The sequence below is a fragment of the Triturus cristatus genome, chromosome 3_1 (genome assembly GCF_964204655.1).
Source record: "Triturus cristatus chromosome 3_1, aTriCri1.1, whole genome shotgun sequence".
Taxonomy (NCBI): domain Eukaryota; kingdom Metazoa; phylum Chordata; class Amphibia; order Caudata; family Salamandridae; genus Triturus; species Triturus cristatus.
The window spans coordinates 454,852,373-454,871,204 of NC_140583.1; the positions used below are offsets into that span (position 1 = coordinate 454,852,373).

General features: G+C 43.0%; 1 protein-coding gene across 1 annotated transcript in view; it reads left to right on the forward strand.

The window, feature by feature from the left end:
• The window catches only part of LOC146860397 (glycine amidinotransferase, mitochondrial-like), a 65,240-nt gene extending 50,425 nt beyond the window's left edge, over positions 1-14,815 (forward strand). The window contains exons 4-9 of the mRNA XM_085644263.1: positions 3,215-3,405; positions 4,453-4,590; positions 5,800-5,964; positions 6,081-6,144; positions 6,238-6,354; positions 13,790-14,815. Of these exons, the coding sequence (XP_085500389.1) occupies positions 3,215-3,405; positions 4,453-4,590; positions 5,800-5,964; positions 6,081-6,144; positions 6,238-6,354; positions 13,790-13,902 (788 nt within the window). The 3' untranslated portion in view covers positions 13,903-14,815. The remainder of the gene's footprint in view (positions 1-3,214; positions 3,406-4,452; positions 4,591-5,799; positions 5,965-6,080; positions 6,145-6,237; positions 6,355-13,789) is intronic.
• Positions 14,816-18,832: the final 4,017 nt, after the last annotated feature.

Consider the following 18,832-nt stretch of genomic DNA (forward strand, 5'->3'; position numbering starts at 1 on the left):
AAGAACAGTGCAAATGGGAGTAAGTGGTTTGTAAAAAGAAAAAAGAAGCAAGGGGAGTAAGGAGTATGCAAACAAGCATTGTTAAATGCACTAGCTTTCGCCTATGTGGTTAATAATAAGCTTTTGTTTTGTTGTAAATTGTAGCTTGCTGATTAGTTGTACTTCTAAGTTACAGAAAGTCGGTTAAAGTGTTATGACTTGTTAATGTACAAAATGGCAATATATTGTGCTGTTACTAGTGGCATAGTGCGGGTAAGTAATAGCAACATTTTGAGAAAAATGAAAGGAAATGGAAATAATAGAATTTAATGATGTAATAGCAATATGTGTTTAGAGGAGTTCTGACAACCTTTGGGCCCGGTGCCACTGCACCTGGTGCACCATTCGAATCATACCCTTAATGCCTGCAAGATAACTGCATTGACTGCTTGTTTAATAGTAAGATATAGCAATTTTTGGTGTTAAAGGACTTATGACAACTTTTGACCCCGGCGCTATTGCACCTGCTGTACCATTCAAATCATGTCTCTATTGCCTGTAAGGTAACTACACTCGTGGCATCTTGTTTAGTAGTGAAATATTGAATATTCGGTGTTTAGAGGGTTTTTAGAGCTCTGTACCCCAGTCCTAGTGTCTTCTCACTTGGTGGGGAGGCTGATCTGACCTTCAGGAGCACAGGGTCTGCTTCTTGGGGGCTGCTGTGCCGGGCTGGTCAGGGAGCGTCAACACAGTAAACCGTACTTTGAAGATTAGTGCCTGTGGAGTTAAGGGGAGAAGCTTCTCTACTCCAAGGGAGATTGCATGGCGATTTGTGAAGGGCTGGCAGTATCCTGGGGTTCTTGGAAGCTGGTAAGCTGCAGAATGATTCGCTGGGTCACGTTTGTGGAGCCTTAGTGTGGGAGGCACTGTTTGGTGCCAAAAGTTTACGTCAGTCTTCAGTTTTTGCTTTTTATTCCTGCTCTCGGTGTCCTTCTCTTCTTGATCTGTCAAATCTAAGTTCCTGGTGTCAGGAGTGCCACCAAAATACTCAATTTAGGGGCGTTATGGGGCGTGACAGGTAGTAGCCAGTGGGCTTCTTCCCTTTATGGTGTCTCCACCTTCTATTTGACCACTTCTTATGGGCATAACCCTGACCCAGAGAGCCTAATTCCACCAAAACCAAGATGGTAGAATTCTAAAAGTCGGTCCACATCAGGTAGCCCATCTTTAGGGGTGGTACTAGCCTCAGATGGGAGATACGCCTCCTAACTAACATTGTTTTCTGCCTGTCCTAAGGCTAAATGGGCCTGGTGCAAGGGGTGGCATTTCCTGTCTGGCGAAGCTTTGGATTGCGTACAAAGGCAGAAGAGGCCTTTGAAGCCTCCTGTTTGCTGATCACTTAGCCATCCTGCTTGGAGGAGGTGACAACACCTCCTGCCGGTGTAGCCATTATTTCTTCCCTCAGAGCACAGGTTTTCAAACGCAGGGTTTCAGAAACCTGTCTGTGGTGGCAGGTTGGTCTACACAGTCAGCAAGAGCACTAGTAATCAGTAGGTTTCCAGTAGCACCTCTAAGCTGCCCTCTGGGTGCTTGTATTAATAAATCCATCACTGGAATCAGTGTGGGCTTATTAATACGAGGTGTTTGATACCAAACATCTCTAGGTTCAGTTTCACCATCACGTAGCTGGGGAACTTGTGAACACCAATATCCAGCTGATGAAATCAAAATGGCTTCACCCGTTTACTTGCAATGTCTAAGAATTGACTTACATTACAGGGGCATATCTGCTCATGCAGATTAGTCCACACACGTAGTAAAGTGCACCCTGCCATAGGGCTGTAAGGCCTGCTGTAGGGGTGATTTACCTATACTGCATGCAATGTCTGCAGGAATGGCACACAGGAGGTGTGCCATATCATGTCTTCACTTTTCTCTACACCATGGCACACAGTCTGCAATGGCAGTTTGCATATGTGTGCTGAGGGTCCCTTGGGGTGGCACAATACATGCTGCAGTTGTTAGACCCTGTTTAACTTCCTTTCCCTAGGTACCAGGGGTACCATTTACTAAGGACTTATAAGGGGTGTAAAAGGTATTGCCAATTGGGGAAACGATTGTACAGTTTTGGGAAAAAGATCTGGCACATGGGAACAGGACAGGAGGAACCCAGTGTGCTTTCTGTCAAAATTGCATCAGATACAGGCAAAAAAGTGTGGGTGACCATGCTAAAAAATTGCACTTTTCTACAGTACCCCTTCGCATGGAAAAGGGGGAATCCTAGAGATTTCCTTGCAAGCACCATTTATGCAATTTGTAGGAGAAAAGCTAGTAGAGTGCAGTGTCAGTGATGCCCGACTTGGCACATTTGTGAATAGCGCATCATGATCGACTGCTTGGAGGTTGAGAAGGATGAGGATGGAGGAGAGATGATTATGTGCAATGTTGGGTTTGGACCATTCAGACTTTTCAGATTGGGGTGACTTTGGAATCTTTGAATCTGGTAGACAATGAAACCATGAGGGAAAGAAGAGAAGGAACATAGAGTGGCACCTAAGACAAGATGCTAGCCAAATGATTGCTGCTTCAGATCACTCACATACTGGTAAAGCGGACAAGAGGAGAACATGTGGAGTCATTCACAAGGGGTTAAAGCTTGAACACAGGTTCCATATTCATGTGGAAGGCAGGGGCTGCTTTGAAATAGTATTTTCACTCTAAAGGCATCAATAGTACAGTCTGATCTTAAGTCTTGTCTATTAATCATCTCTTTATACCTCCGCTTTAATTGTAGGTCACATACTGTCACATAAAATGGGGAGAAAAGTTCAGCGAGGAGAGGCAGACCTGGTAGAAGTCAGGTGTCTTGCATTTCTTCTCGAAGGCATCTCGCATGATTGTAAGGGTGCTAAGAAAGTTCTTCCTGCCAATACAGTTGTGGGCATACCAAGAATCCCAAGATTCTGCGCACAACACCTGGGTGGCATGTGTTAACCATGAATTACCCATGAAGTGAGGCGGTATTCGAGGAAATGTTGAAGAGTGGTTATATTAATTGCGGAAAAATGCCATTGCAGTGATATTCACCACCATAGCTCAAACGTCAATTGCAAGGAAGTAGAGTTCCAAAACCTGGTCTTAAGGAACAGTGAACCCTTATTGAAAAAGAGCTTTATGATGTGATTACATGCTGTTATTTCCATGTATTTTAAATAGTATTATATTTTTTATGCAGGCCTTTATGCTGCAATGCCAAGAGACATTCTACTAGTGGTTGGAAATGAAATAATTGAGGCACCTATGGCGTGGCGTGCTCGCTTCTTTGAATACAGAGCGTATAGACCTCTTATCAAGGAATACTTTCGCCGCGGTGCCAAATGGACCACTGCACCAAAACCCACAATGGCTGATGAACTTTATGACCAGGTATCCCAATTACTTCTATTTATGTGTGTGGTGATGATTGGCCTACATACATGCAACAGTTTGGATCATTTGTGATTTTACCAGTGACCGGCTGCTAGCATGTCCAGTCTTGGGTTTTAAGCGACGCAGTCTAGGATTAATCACGTCCCTGAATGTCCGGGAAAGGAGTAAAAGAGCAGAATTGGACCATACTATCCTTGGCAGCCTGGATCTAAGGCCAGCTTCAATCTGGGTTCAACTCTCCTTTTATCACCGGCATGGGACACTATAAAGTAAGATTATTTTTTTTGTTAACATGTTCATTACAGAGTTATAATGCACTTTTCAGAGTAATGTAAACAAAACCTTAAGAGCGTGATCAGAACTACGTTTTATTCCTTTCCAAATGTGTTCTCTGATTTTCACATAAATCGGGTGACTATCTTCCATGCTTCTTCACAGTCACCCCCAACCCCTAAAAAAGCTGACCTCTTCACATGTCAAAAAAGCAACAACATTTCTTGTTATTATGTTGCATACAAAGTTAACGTTTCTAATCGCTTTCTTTTAAACCGTCCAATATTTGTTTTGTCTGAAGCTACATTTATTTCGAGATTTATTTGGACTTTGTTTCCTATTCAGAAGAAAAATCCCAATTCTATAGTTAAAGTATTAGGGCTCTGGCCCCATTTTCTCTCAATAAGAAGACTTAGTCTGTGTGCAGTAGTTTAAAGCACGTTATGGAAATTACTTTAAAGCACTAACACTATTAAATGGCATATAAACGAGGAACAGTTTAATAAAACCCGTGGTATTTATGCTAAATCACTAATAGTATAGCTCACTTTTTACTGAAGACCTTGAATTTCGTGACTACACCCTCACTTTTCGTGACCCAGTCATCACCTCTCTGAGAAATCCAGGCCTAAAACATCTATTACAGCATATATTATGCTATACTTGTGTTCTGATTTCTCTTGGTGCCCTTTAAAACATGGCGCTAGGTTTGCGTTTTTTCGTCCACTGACTATGCTTCACTAACTGTGTTTACCCGTTTGTTATTTCCAGGATTACCCAATCCGTACTGTGGAAGACAGGCATAAACTGGCTGCTCAGGGAAAATTTGTGACAACCGAGTTTGAGCCGTGTTTTGATGCTGCTGATTTTATGAGAGCTGGAAGAGACATTTTTGCACAAAGGAGTCAGGTAGAAATTGAAAGTTTTTATGTGTTCCTTAAAATAGTTAAAAATTCAATATGTTGTCTGTGCTAGATTCACACTGCAATTGCTTATTTAAAAAGAAATTTTTAACCACACGTGAGGAAAAGGTTATTTATTTTTGTTATCGGTTATGTGCAAGATCTACATCAGAAGTAATACTTGAGTACATTTCAGTTAGTGATAGTAAACACTGTTGCAGCTCTGCGAAGCTTGATAAAAGAAAAGTTATTATTACACAAAATAACATGACAGTCAGGTTTCTAGATTTTCTCCTAGAAAACATTTAAGTTCTCTACATTCAAGAATATACACACATTTTTGCTTGTAAACATTTTTCCCTTGGAGGAACCCTTTCCCCTACACTCCCACTATTTTTGGGTGGGGGGGGAGCTGGGGGGTTGGCGGCTATCTTTCCCTTTCTTCTCTAAAAATGAATTTTACTTCAGCTCTTGACGCAAGTCCATCTCTGACCATTACCAGGATGGGAAGGGGTCAGATAATGGTTTGTGCATACAACACATGTACGTGAATCATAAACATGTATGACTGTGGTTGCTCACACACCCCTAGCTCATCTACACACCAGAACTCCAACTTCCTACCCACAACAGGATATTTACTCATATGAAGTCTCCTTGTAAGTAATTCCTTTTACAAGTGCCTACGTTTTGTGAATTACAAAAAGGGGTTGTCATACATAAAATGCTATCTAAACCTGTTTTCCAGCCTTATATGCACGAATACATCTTTGTGAACCTGCCTCTGGGTTCCTAATGACTTCCTACAAATACGGAATTGTACTAAAGTCTCATCGTCTGGTGCTCCAGAGTTTCTCTGCTCCACTCGATACACACAATCATCTGGGTCATGTTCAGTTCCCACGTGGAACTTCATACCCAGGTCCTGACCAGTTTTTCCCTCTTCTTGCGTAATAGATAACTGATAATTAGTCTGGAAGAATACGCCATACCTGTGTCAAGGCCAGTCTCCCTTGCTTTTCTGTCTCTGCACTCAGTCACTGAAAGTGCTTCTGGTACTGGGCGCTGCCACCAGCTCACAGTAGACCATTGTTAAGTGGGTGGTAGAGAAAGAAAAATTAGTTGCTGAAAGAGTTGATCTCCACTATTTAGAGCATTCATCAAAATACCTTGAACAGGACTTTTGACTTCTAACAAAAAATACATTTTCTTCTAGGTTACAAATTACCAAGGCATTGAGTGGATGCGAAGACATCTTGCTCCAGAGTACAGAGTTCACATCATCTCTTTTAAGGATCCTAACCCAATGCACATTGATGCTACCTTTAACATCATTGGACCTGGCCTAGTGCTTTCCAACCCAGACCGTCCTTGCCACCAGGTACAGCTTTACACCTTAGATTATTTGAAGACCCATGCAGCATTAAATCACAGTGAAGACTAAATATTTGTAAAAGTTGTCAACTAGCCTAATATTATTATAATTTTTTTTTTTAGATTGACCTCTTCAAGAAGGCCGGCTGGACTGTAGTCACTCCACCGACCCCCCTGATTCCTGAAGGTATTCTTTGCTTACTTCTGAAATGAAAAATCAAAATATTTGTTTTCTGAGTCCGCATCAGCATCTCTAACCGTGTTGTTGTTCTGGTTTTAGATCACCCACTTTGGATGTCATCCAAATGGCTCTCCATGAACGTCTTAATGCTTGATCAAAAGCGTGTGATGGTGGATGCCAACGAGCACTCAATCCATCAGATGTTTGAAAAATTAGGTAATTAGTGACCCTGATCTTTGTTTTCACACTTGCACCTGCCTTTGCACAGAATCACAATCGCACAAAGCACTGGGCTCACAATTATTCGCCAGGACTATAGAAAGTCTACTTGACCACTATTAATACACGTGCTGTCCCTCAGTATACCAGATCCTATTGTACAGGAAGAGCGATCCTTTGCTTTACCATATAAATCAGGGAGCGGACAGAATATATCTGGATCACTAGCTGAACAAGATAACAAAATTGGGCGAAAACCTAGTACTAGCAAGTCAATAATAGTAATCGGACTTATGCTACAAAACACTAAAATAAATTACATCAAGTTGAAAAAATAGTTTTGAATATTGTGAATACACACCAATAAATCTAAATAGGTTCGTAAATTAAAAGGGACATTTAGATGGCAAACGTCTAAAACTGTGCATGGCCAATGTAAAGAAATTGATTCAAATATCCCATGAGTTAGAGAATAATCCTCACAGAAAAACTTCACGAGGCGCTAAGAAGGATAATGAAATGCGTATCAAGAAGGAATTTTGAATAGGGACCAAGAGGTGTTTATGAACTTTGAAACCACACATTTATTCAGGTCCAAATTGTAGATGAAATTGCACTGCTTCATGAATATCAACATTACCTGCAGTAGCAGGAGATGGTGAGCTGTAGTGTGTTCTGCTGACATTTCTAGCTAAATACAAATCAGTGAAAAGAATCAAAACACAAAGATCCATAGTATTCACTTGAAATTAATCAAGACTACGTATAGAAATATTTGATAATCCAAAGAAAAGACCAGGCCTAAATGTTGACTAACTAGAAATCCTGCAGAATGCATTGTAATACTCCACATTTCAAATTAGAGTAAGACCGGTTAATGAGGAGTTGGATAATGTAGAAACATTGCATTTGACAGCAGCGAAGGGCACCAGGCTCAGCAAGTCTGCTTTCCCCCCCATCTGCACTGCCCACACTGATCATAAATGTGCTTTGCCCATACTTAATTAGCACTATTCCTTTTTCTGTCCAATACCTTTTTATTTTATTTTTTTAGATCTAACTTTCACTGTCTGGCCAACCACATGTTTTCCTAAGAGTGCATGCATATATAGAGACTTTCAGTCAACAGTTTCTTGCCATCTGTCTCTTCAAATGCTTCACAAATAATGCTCCCTCCCACCACAGCACAAAGTATAGATTAGTGGATAAGCTAACTTCAGTATTTGGATGCCTTTACTTTGAGTGACTGCATTTTGCTCTTGCACATGTATACAGGCACCCAAAAACGAGTTGCCCAACAATAGGTCTTTTTGGACACGTGTACTTACCAGCAACTACTAATACTTTTGTATAGTAGGTTGTGATCAACTATTTCCATAACATGCATAACATTTGTTGTAAGTTACAATGTGACTCATCAATATCAACCAACTTTAGTTTATTTATCCTGTAGATAAACGAGCCCAAGGCATTAGGGTAGCAAGAGTGTATATGCACATTTCTAGTGACATTTCAAGCAATTGTATCTGACTTAAGAGGGACCGTTAGTAACGACTTGAGTTACTGCAGCAGCTTAGAGCTTCTTTCCGATACTCTGGTTTTGCAGTTACATGTGTTCATTGTGTGCACAAATACCAGAATAGTAGAGGGATCCCTGAATAGTTGTGCAGCTGGCATTACATATTTGAGTGCACATCCTAATTCCTAAAAAGTAAGGAAACGTTCAACAGTGGAAGTCGGTGCATGGCAAATGTGATCTTCCAGAAAGTTAATATTCCTTTTATTGCAATTGTGTGAGGAAAACATGAGTCTTTGTGCAGAGAAGTGTTGTATGTATTTTCTCAAGATGTCTACATAGTGTGCCTTTTGCATAAACCAGCCTTCTAAAATTTAAGTATACACCCAGAAAGGGCTGTGGAACCATTTTACTCGGCTGAGAGGACTAATGTTGGTAGCATAATGAAACATGCTTTCCATCTCCATTGCACTCTTCTGTGAGGACCTCTATTGGTACTATAGTGCACACCCACCTATCCATCTTCATTGCACTCTTCTGTGAGGCCCTCTGAGATAATATAGTACAACTGCAGCTTTCCATTTCAATTACACTCCATCTCCATTGTACTCCTCTATGAGGACCTCTGTTGGTAGTAGAGTGCAACACGTTTTCCATTTCTATGAGGATCTCTGTTGGAATTTCTGCTTTCAAGCATTTTTGTGTTCTTCTCTGAAGACAACTGTTTGAAGTACAGTGCAACAAGCTTTCTCACCTCCACAATACTCTCATACAAGGTCCTCTCTTGGCTGCATATTGATGCTTCAGCTTTCCAGCACTTATCTAGGCTGTGAATCATGGACCTAGATACACGGTTCTGCTGTATGCATTTCCTCAAGATGCCAACTTTGTCAGTGCACACTCACGCCCTTGTTGCGTAGGATGCAAGTATGGTCTCACAGTTACACAAGATAGATACAGAAACTGCATAAATCCGCTTCCAAGGCCTATGTATCAAGACCAGCTTTATTTTCTTTTGGTCTAATCCTGTGTATAGTTATGAATTAAATATTGCGATTACTAGATTGCAGTAATAATTTAACTGGATGAGCCATTAGGTATTTGTTGGAAATAGCCATTTTTGCAAGGTCGCCCCACACATTTTGCCTTACTCATACTTTTTGTTGAATTTGTTTTTACTGGCCTTAGGAGACTGAGAATTGTACCACTGCTAACTAGTACTAAAGTGTATGTGCTTTCTCCTCTAAACATAGTAATACTGCTTCTCATTCAAATTGGCCTATTTTATTTACCTATAAGTCCCTAGTAAACTGCACTACATGTGCCCAGGGCCTGCAAAATAAATGCTACTAGTGGGCCTGCAGCACTAATTGCGCCACCCACTTAAGTATCCCTCTAACCATGTCTCAGGGCTGCCATTGTAGAGCCTGTGTGTGCAGTTTTAAACTTCTATTTCGACCTGGCAAAATAAACCTTTTTCCATGCCCAAACCTTCCTTTACATTATATATAAGTCACTCCTAGGGTAGGCCCAGGACAGCCCCAGAGGGCTGAGTGCAATGTGTTTAAAAGCAGGACTTGTACTTAAGTTTTACATGTACTAGTAGTGAAAAACCCATAAATTCGTTTTTCACTACTGCAAGACCAATATCTTCAATAGTATAACATTGGAAAGATTGAACTGGTTCAAGTTTGGTGTCTTTGGACCCCTAATTTCAAATCATAATTTATGATGAAGTCGGATTTTATAATACAATTCTGAAAATACCACTTTTAGAAAGTTACCATTTTCTTTCCTTAGCCATTTGGTGCCTCTCTCTAATCACATGACTGGTATAGTTGGCAGTTGAGCTTTGTGTGTACTCTTAGACAGCCATACACAATGGGAGCTTAGGTGTGTCAGAATGGGCCATCTCGGAAAGGATGGGAGGGGAGCTGGGCACAGCCTCACTTACACCTGAATAGGCTGTGTCCTGTCTACACACAAAGGGCTGCATTTCCTCCTGTAGTGAGTCTGGAGCCAGGGCAGGAAGGGAGGAAATGTGTGCACTTCAAAGGCATGTCTTTGAAGTCTCCCCCACTTCAAAGGCATCACTGCGTATAAGTACTGGGCCTCAGACACCATCACTTCAATACACGTCTGGACCTGTGCCTACCCTGCCAGGAAGTACTGCTGTGCTACTGAAGGACTGCCACTCTACTGGACTCCTACTTTGTTGTGCTGATCTGCTGCCCTCTTGCCTCAGGTAGAAGGACTGAACCTGTATCTTTTGACCCCAGAGTGACTTCAAGGGTTAGTTTGCTGGCCTCCTTATCTCAATTCTCAAGGACATAAGAGGCTTTCAATCCCTGCAACTGGACTCTGCCATCTGTGAGGGTACCCTGCCAAGTGGTCGCACCCCATGGTTGGACCCTTGGAAGTGGGCCAAAGGTGCTTACGAGCAAAATCGATGCATCTCCTCTGAGCAACTTATCCCCAAGCAGAACATACGCATCTCTTTGGCTGACCGACACATCCATGAGCAGAAGCGGCACATTGCTGCTGCTGTGTAGATTGGACCCATTGCAATAGACTTGCATCGAGATATCTTGGGTGCGACGCATCACCTTTGGAACCACCACTGTGCCCCGCTTTCTTCAGCGCAGGCTCTCACATCTCTAGTCAACGGCAGCCTCGGTGACTGCGTCGAAACTCCGCATCACAGCTTCACTGCTCATTGGAATTGATTAATCTCATCAGCTACGCATCACATCCCAACACAAGACTTCGCATCGCAAACCCCATCGATGGAATCCTCAATGTCGATGTAACAGAACCTTATACCACAGCCTTGCCGCATCTGAACTGGTACATCAACTTGTGGATCCACACAACGCTCCACAACCAGGATTCAAGGTACTCTATCCAGCGGGCAACTGGGTCCCTTAGACAGCCTGCGCTTTATCGCGACCCGGCCTAAACATCTGACTTTATCCCAGTCGAGCACAACCAGATACCCCATATAGCGCTTTCTGCTTTTGGCGCAGTTTCTCACTATAAACCTTGAACTTCAATAATTTCAGTTCTACTCATTGGATGTTTTTTGTTTTCTTCTTGCTTTATTTATTTAACTCCGTTCTATTTTTTTAACCTGGTGTGGGATCCTTTTTTTGTGGTGTTTTCACTGTTTTACTGTTTAAAGTGTTGCACAAATACTTTACACATTGCCTCTAAGTTAAGTCTGACATTTCTATGCCAAGTTACAAGAGGGTGTGCACACGTTAATTTAGGGTTTGGCTGCCCCTAACCCTCACTAGCATTTTGGTTGCTGCTTGACCAGGGCTGATACCCCAGTCAATCAGTAACCCAATTTCTAACAGTGTTCACTCCGGAAGAGCCGTGACACTCACAAAGTGTTGCCATCCTCCGAATTGTACTCCTCTTTCTGCCCTCTTTTGGCATTAGTCTTTTTTAAGAGGCTGTTTGGTGTAGCTCCAGTTTTCTCCCCACCATTACATTATAATTTTTACATGAGCATACCTGTCTTCCCTGTAGTACAATTACAGTTCTCCATCATCTCTGAGGACATCTGTTAGTAGTATAGTGAAACTGCAGCTTTCTATCTCCATAGTATTCTTCGGTGAGGAAATCTTTGGCTTTGTACCGCTCTGGGTAAAAGAACGACCGTCCTTTTACATCTTTGGGCCAGTGGCGGCTCCTCTGCTAAGACAGAAGAGCATCGACCCACTGCTTTTTTGGAGTGAAACACAAAGAAAAGAAAATGATAACTTGCATTATTATAATTTTATTTTCACCTACTTCTACCCCACAGCTTTGGGTGAGGGGATGGGGACAGGGGTATAGTGGTTGTAGCCTCCTAAAGTGCGCAATGACTGCTTGGACGGCTATCTCGGGACACCCTAAACAGTCTTGCAATCTGTGTGTTCTCCATACAGGCTGCATTACAACCTACGTGGAGAACATGCCCCGGCCTCCAGTCAGCGCCGAAACATAGTGCTCAGACCAATCACAACACTGCTAAGGCAGCGTTGTGATTGGCTGACTGTGAGCTTGGGTGTGCCTCCTGTGGTCGAGCGAGGGAAGGATTAAAGAGGAGGGACGCAGGGAAAAAGTAAGGTGGTTTTTTTTTATAGCCGCTTTCTCACGTCCTTCCCACTTTAACATCCTCCCGTGTACTGCTGCCCCCCTACCTCCGATCCGTGCCAGCCGTGACTGCTTTGGACTGTGTGGAAACTAACATCTCCTAGTCCACCGAAGACAAAAGCAATGAAATTCCTTCTGCAGTCCAAAACAAAAAATTGCTTTGTGTATATGATCCTACATATATTAAAACATTTCTCAAGCCAATAGTGGAAAAAGGCTGACTAGAAGCCTCTTTCTGTGTGTATGGAGTATATAATTAATACTGTATATTTGCCAAAACGATGCAAGCACCATTACACATCAAATCTAATACTGGTACAATGTCAAAACATATACTTATGCTCATTCTTTTATTACATTTATAATCCATTCAATATTGACATATAAAAGATAGTCGAGGCCGGACTTATTGACTTTGGCAGTGCTTGTTTTTCATTTTGTTTCTCCACATTCGGAATATATAACCAAACTGTGTCTTAATTATCTGTGCTTGCCTGTGGTAGAGCCAACAGATCTGATATATAATATGAGATTAGAAGATGTCGGAATGTAATAGAATGTGGGCCTGATATGTGATTTAGGGCATACAGTGCTCCATCACATAACATGCTTGCACTCAATACTTAGTGGTATTTTGCAGTTTCTTATTATACTGCCACTCTTACCTTTGCAGCAGGCAAGCACAGATAATGCAGACACGGATCACTTATGTTCTATGACCCCTGCTTTGATGTTTAAAAGGAACATTTCTGATGTTCTTGAATCTACTCTAATATTGTAACCCTGACTTTCAAAAATAGGGTTGGAATGTAATTTTCCTATTCCTCTTCAAAACACTACAAATCCACGTGGAAAACAGTGCTATTTCCGGAAAATGTTTGTGAATTCCTTCATTTCCACTTGGATAATGTTATTGTTGTGCAGTTGCACTTGCTGAATGCCCTTGCTTTTGTGCATTGCTGCATGTCTGTTTTCATTTTTTTTACTTCACAGGCAAAACCTACTTCCCCACCAATTATGGGAGTACTGCATCACTTTGTCCACCGTGGCAGGAGTAAATCTCTGACTGTTTCCAGGGTAGGAAGGAGTCAGTAGTATGAGAATACCCACTGTCTAGTTTGAGGGTATTTCCAACATTACCAGGGAAACTGTGAGCTGCAACATTCACTCTTTAAAGGGGGCTTCCAGTGCTGAAGAAAAAACAGCCCATTTACTAAGTTGTGCATGTACTAATCACCAACATTCGGCATTCCAGAATGTTGCTTGTTTAGAAGGTATTCTGTTAAATATTGAAATTTGTACATTTCACAAATATTTCATGATACCTACTAGAATCACACAAAGTGCTTGATACTAGGCCTAGTTGAAATTTCATTTATTCTGGCACAATTAACATAATTTCTGGAATTTTGAGTTCCCGAAATTATGCCACATTGCCTATTTATGCACTGTTCGCGGCAAAATTGTACCCCTAGCATGCAGGAATAACATGGTTAGCTCAGAACGTTGCTTGTGTCACTTTTTCATGCTAGGTTTTAAACTGCAAAATGTGTCCTCAATAATTGATGCAAGGGCGTATTTTGTGATGGAATATGGCACTAGATGACAGATTGCATTTTGCGTAATCACGTGTGATTGTGCCTAAATTTCACGTAATTACATGCATTTTGCACACCCGTACATGCTACATGTGATACAAATAGACCGCTTTTAAAATATCTGTACAGTAAATGTCCACAAACACTCACACTTTTTCCGTTTTATTTTGCACAGGTATATCCACCATCAAAGTGAATATCCGTCATGCTAATTCACTGGGAGGAGGCTTCCATTGCTGGACCTGTGACATCCGTCGCCGGGGCACCCTGGAGTCCTATTTTAACTAGGCACTGCTAGATAAGCATCAGCGATTTCAGCCTACACGTATCATCTTGGAAAAGGAAAAGCGAGTTTCCCCTCGCCAGATGCATGGACTCTGTAATGCATGAGCAATGCTGCCACTTCAATGGTCTCCAGCTCTCATTCTCTGCCCACATATTCATTTTATGCAAATTGTACAGTTGGACTGAAAGTATTCCTTTGCCAGCAGGGAAGGTCCCCTGGCTGGCTTCTTGAAATCCTTCCTATTTACATGAAGCTGCTTTGGAATTTGCAAAAAAAAACTTGACAATAGTGTGCTTTAGGCCAGGGTTGTTGGGGGGCAAGAATAATATTGCCACCAGCCTAAGCCATCTACCTCTATTTAATCTAAAAAAAAAAAAAAAAAAAAAGGCAGCTAAAAAAGAAAGTTTGTTTCTTGCATTCTATTTTACTGATTGACTACTCTTTTGTTACTTAGAAAAAAAAGTTTTAAACAAAAACATTTTTTATGCTCATCTCTGTAGAAGACATTTTTGGATTAGCAGGACCATGGAGACCCTACTGAGGGGGAAAGTTGCGAGACCGTTATTTTATTTTCTCAAGACCGTTTTTGAAATCGTTTTGTGTATGGTTGAGATCATTCTTAAATGAATTCTTTTGTAATTACGTTTTTACATGACATTTCCTTTTTCATTAAGATTATTTTAAACATGTCTTACATCAGCAGGCCTTTTATTAAGTAGAAATATTGTAATTGCTATGACCTCAGCAAAAATAAATGCTCTTTGAGCCAAATTCTCTCATTTTAGACATATTGTACCAGGAGGATACCCAAAAATGTTGGAAATCCAAAGTGAAGAATGTCTTCTGTGTGGAAAATTTGTGAATTTCTGTTTGATAAGGAACTTTTTTATGTGCTAATAAACCTGTTTTTTCGAACTTGTAGCATTCATTATGAATCTCATAGATTTGCAGTTCATAAAGCATCATATTAAACCTTCCAGGAGGTGGTTGAAATGGAAAAATGCTGTAATGAGGCTCTACGGGTTAACATCCCTCTTCCAAGATGGCAGCTGACAGCATTCGGTCTAAAGCTTTAGAGACTGAGAAGGGGCCTGACTGCAGGCAAAGATGGACACGTCAGCTTCTTGCTCTGGCAAACAGCCCAGTGTAGGCAAGAATCTTGAGACCCACCCAGGTGACCTGTCAAACGGAAAGGGGTCCGGGGCGCTCTGGGGCTGCAACAAGACCTTTCGGCCATGCTGGGAGAAGGCCAGAGCGAGAACGCCAAGGAGCTCCCGGGGCAAATCTGGGAAGATCATAATTCAAACACCACAGCCTGCCTGCTAGGAAATATAGATCAGGAATATCTCTCTAAAAATCTATGCCGCTAACAAGTCACAATAGAGCGTTGTGATTCAAAGAAGAAAATAAATGAAATTAACATCTTTAAGATCAAAAAGGCATTTCAATTTATTAACCAATACTATTCAAGCATAGATATACAAAAAAGGATATGAATAGAACAGATTTCAGTAGTGTCCCTTGGGGTCACAACTACCCACACAAAGAAAAATAAAGGAAACAATACTTCTACCTATTTATAGACATAAAGGCTCACTCTTAAGCACATGCTCACACCCCATATAAATTCATACTTTCAATCAGACTCTGAGATCACATTCATACTACTCATGTAACCCAAAACGACCACTAACATCCAGAAAAAAACATGTTTAAAAATCAAAAATGATTTGAGAGATAACAAGGACCAACATCGAGATCACATTGAATTTATAGTTGTACATAGGTATCAAATAGATATAACAATAATAACATTTGCATAGATACTCAGTGGATGACTAAATCACCTAGAATAAACAGAGAAGGTAAGATAACCAGCATTCAACCTTACAAGTGGTTGTAGAAAGTGTTTCAAACAATATCCACCTGATTTTGAAAATATGACTGTCCATTTTTGGAGGTCCTTGTATTTAACAGTTGGTAAGCATCGACGCGTGTTTCGTTGAAGACCAAAGGGAGAGGTCACACCTTCAGGGCAAAAAAAGGAATTACAATCCAAGCAAATGGAGGGTGGGACTAAATCCCAGAGCAGTATCAAATCCAACAAGAATTTGGCTGCGTAACTGACTGTGATAAAGGGCCAAACATGCAGCCCTTGAGAGGGTCTCGTCACATAGAGAGGGGCCCCCTAAATACAGATCAGAGGGGTGCCAGCTGATAATGAAACACCAAAAGCAGCACACTAAAGGAGAAAGTTAATAATAAATGTCAGAGGTTCAGAATGACAGATATAATTCAGGGGGTTCAAATGGATACCCACAGTCAAAAGATAATCTGGTCCAAATGCATCAGAGGTACAGTCACAGCAGCACAAACCCGAAATGGGGGCCGCGAGAAACCAGCCAGACCCGAGACGACGGGGTGGGGAGACACCAGATACCCCTGAGGGAAGCAGGAGGTGGCTGCCCGGCCCAGGGCCCTCCTGTGGGGACAACGTTAAAGGCCCACATGGTCTTACAGGGGGCACCATGAGGAAGGGAAACACCGTGCTTCAATGGATTAGAACCCCTAACAATCAATCAGGGGTTTGTAGAGCGCGCTACTCACCCGTGAGGGTCTCAAGGCGCGGGGGAGCTGCTCCGGTTTAGTCAAAGAGCCAGGTCTTGAGGTCCTTCCTGAATGTCTGTAGGGTCGGGGAGCGTCTGATGTTCGCAGGGAGCTCGTTCCAGGTCTTGGCTGCGATGTAGAAGGCTCTCCTGCCGGTTCTGTTTCTGCAGATGCGGGGGACCTCTGCCAGGGCGAGGTCGGAGGAGCTGAGGTTTCTCTTGGGTACGTGGAAGGATACTCTGTTGTTGAGGTATTTGGGTCCGATGTTGAGGGATTTGTAGGCATGGGTGAGGAGTTTGAAGGGGATCCTCTTCTCGACGAGGAGCCAGTGGAGGCCTCGTAGGTGTTGCATTATGTGCTCGTGACGCGGTGTCCTGGGGACGAGTAGGACTACGGCGTTCTTGATGGTTTGGAGTTTGTGTAGAAGAGTTCTGTTGATTTCGGCGTAGAGGGCGTTTCCGTAGTCCAGGGTGGGTGACAGTCTTTCTGCATTTGGGGGGGTTCCATTTGAAGGTCTTACAGAGGATGCAAAGGCAGTTGAAACTGGTGGACGCGACGGCGTTGATCTGGTGCTTCATGGAGAGGGAGGAGTCAAGGATGATTCCGATGTTCCGAGCGTGGTCTGTCGGGGTTAGTGGGTTCCCGAGAGCAGAGGTACACCATGTGTTGTCCGAGGTTCAGGGTCCAAGGATGATGACCTCGGTCTTCTGAGTTGAGCTTCAAGCAGCTGTCCTTCATCCAGGCTGCCACATTCTTCATTCCTTCCTGGAAGCAGAGTCTGGTGTCTTCGGGATTCTTCGTGAGTGAGAGGATGAGCTGGGTGTCGTTGGCGTAGGATACTGAGCCCATGCTGTCTGATGATGTCGAGGGGGCCATGTAGATGTTGAAGAGCGTTGGTCTGAGCGATGATCCTTGGGGTACTCCGCAGTTGATGTCAGTGGGTTTGGGAGAGGAAGGGAGGGAGTCTGATCCTCTAGGTTCTGCCAGAGAGGAAGGATTATATCCAGTCGGGCGGCTCCTTGTATCGCAGCGTCATGGAGTCTGGAGCGTGCGATGTGAGACGGTGTCGAAGGCTGCGGAGAGGTCTAGAAGGATGAGGGCCGCGGTGTGTCCCTGGTCTAGTAGCATGCAGATGTTGTCAGTGGCGGTGAGGAGGGCGGTCTCGGTGCTGTGGTTGCTGCAGAAACCAGACTGGGAGGTGTCTAGGATCGAGTTCTCTTCAATGAAGGCGGTCAGCTGGGCGTTCACGAGTCTCTCGGTGACTTTGGCTGCGAAAGGGAGGAGAGGGATGGGCCGGTAGTTTTCAGGTCCGTTGGGTCACTTACTCGCCTTGAATCACAACTGCTCCAATACGAACGAGAGGGCACATAATGGCAGCCTATGTCTGTCCAACCCTTCCTCTCTATCATGAAAAAGGGATCTTTGTGAAGGGGAGTTTCTCTATGTGTGAAACTTAGCAAAAAGATTACATTTAATTGTTATCTGGCTATCTTTTTCACTTCAGGATGAAGTACTGGCCATTGTAGCCTTGTTGGTTTCAGGCTGCATTATTTGTCTTTTATTTTCTCTTAAGTGTCTATGCAGGATTGCAGAAGAGTACAACTTAATTTCTATTGAAGTGCTCCAGGGTCCACGCACATGGGCGGGACTATTCACATGATTATGACTATCACAGAGATACCTCTACTAGAGAACTGGAGTTACAGGTAAGTAACTACTCCTTACTCTGACCCACCAGGGGTGTAACAAAGGCCCCTGTAGGCCCCGCGGTGCGGGGGCGGCCCCGTGGTCCAGGGGGCGGCCCCGTGGTCCAGGGGGCCCCCTCAGAACAATGCAGCTTGGTTCGACTCTGGGACCAATAACTGTCTGCACCCAGGCCGTTCTGTCATTTACACTTCAACCAAGTGAAGATTGTCCTCAGTGTGCACAAATATGTGGCCTCTTTCATGGGAGCCGAAGTAAAGGACATTATTGTAGATGTTTTACTGTGTAAATAAGGGCTCAGTGCTGTGCTCTGTTTCCAGGGAGTCGGACCCGAGACAAAAGGGGATGCGGGGGTAAGCATTTACCTTACATAATAACCGGCAGATAGTGTCACGCACGCATCAGCTAGGCTTGCGCAGCCATAGTGACGCGTGTTCACATTTGGTGCCATCACGCAGTGGTTCAGTTGTTCCCGGACCCCAGGGGCCCGTGACACATCCCCAGGGTTCCGCAGGTCTTGAGCGCCTACCCAAGCCTTCTCTCGTCATTAAAGGCATTGGGATTAGCATTTGGCAGGATTAAGGAAACGCCCTCGCATCATACAAGAGTGCTGGTATTCCC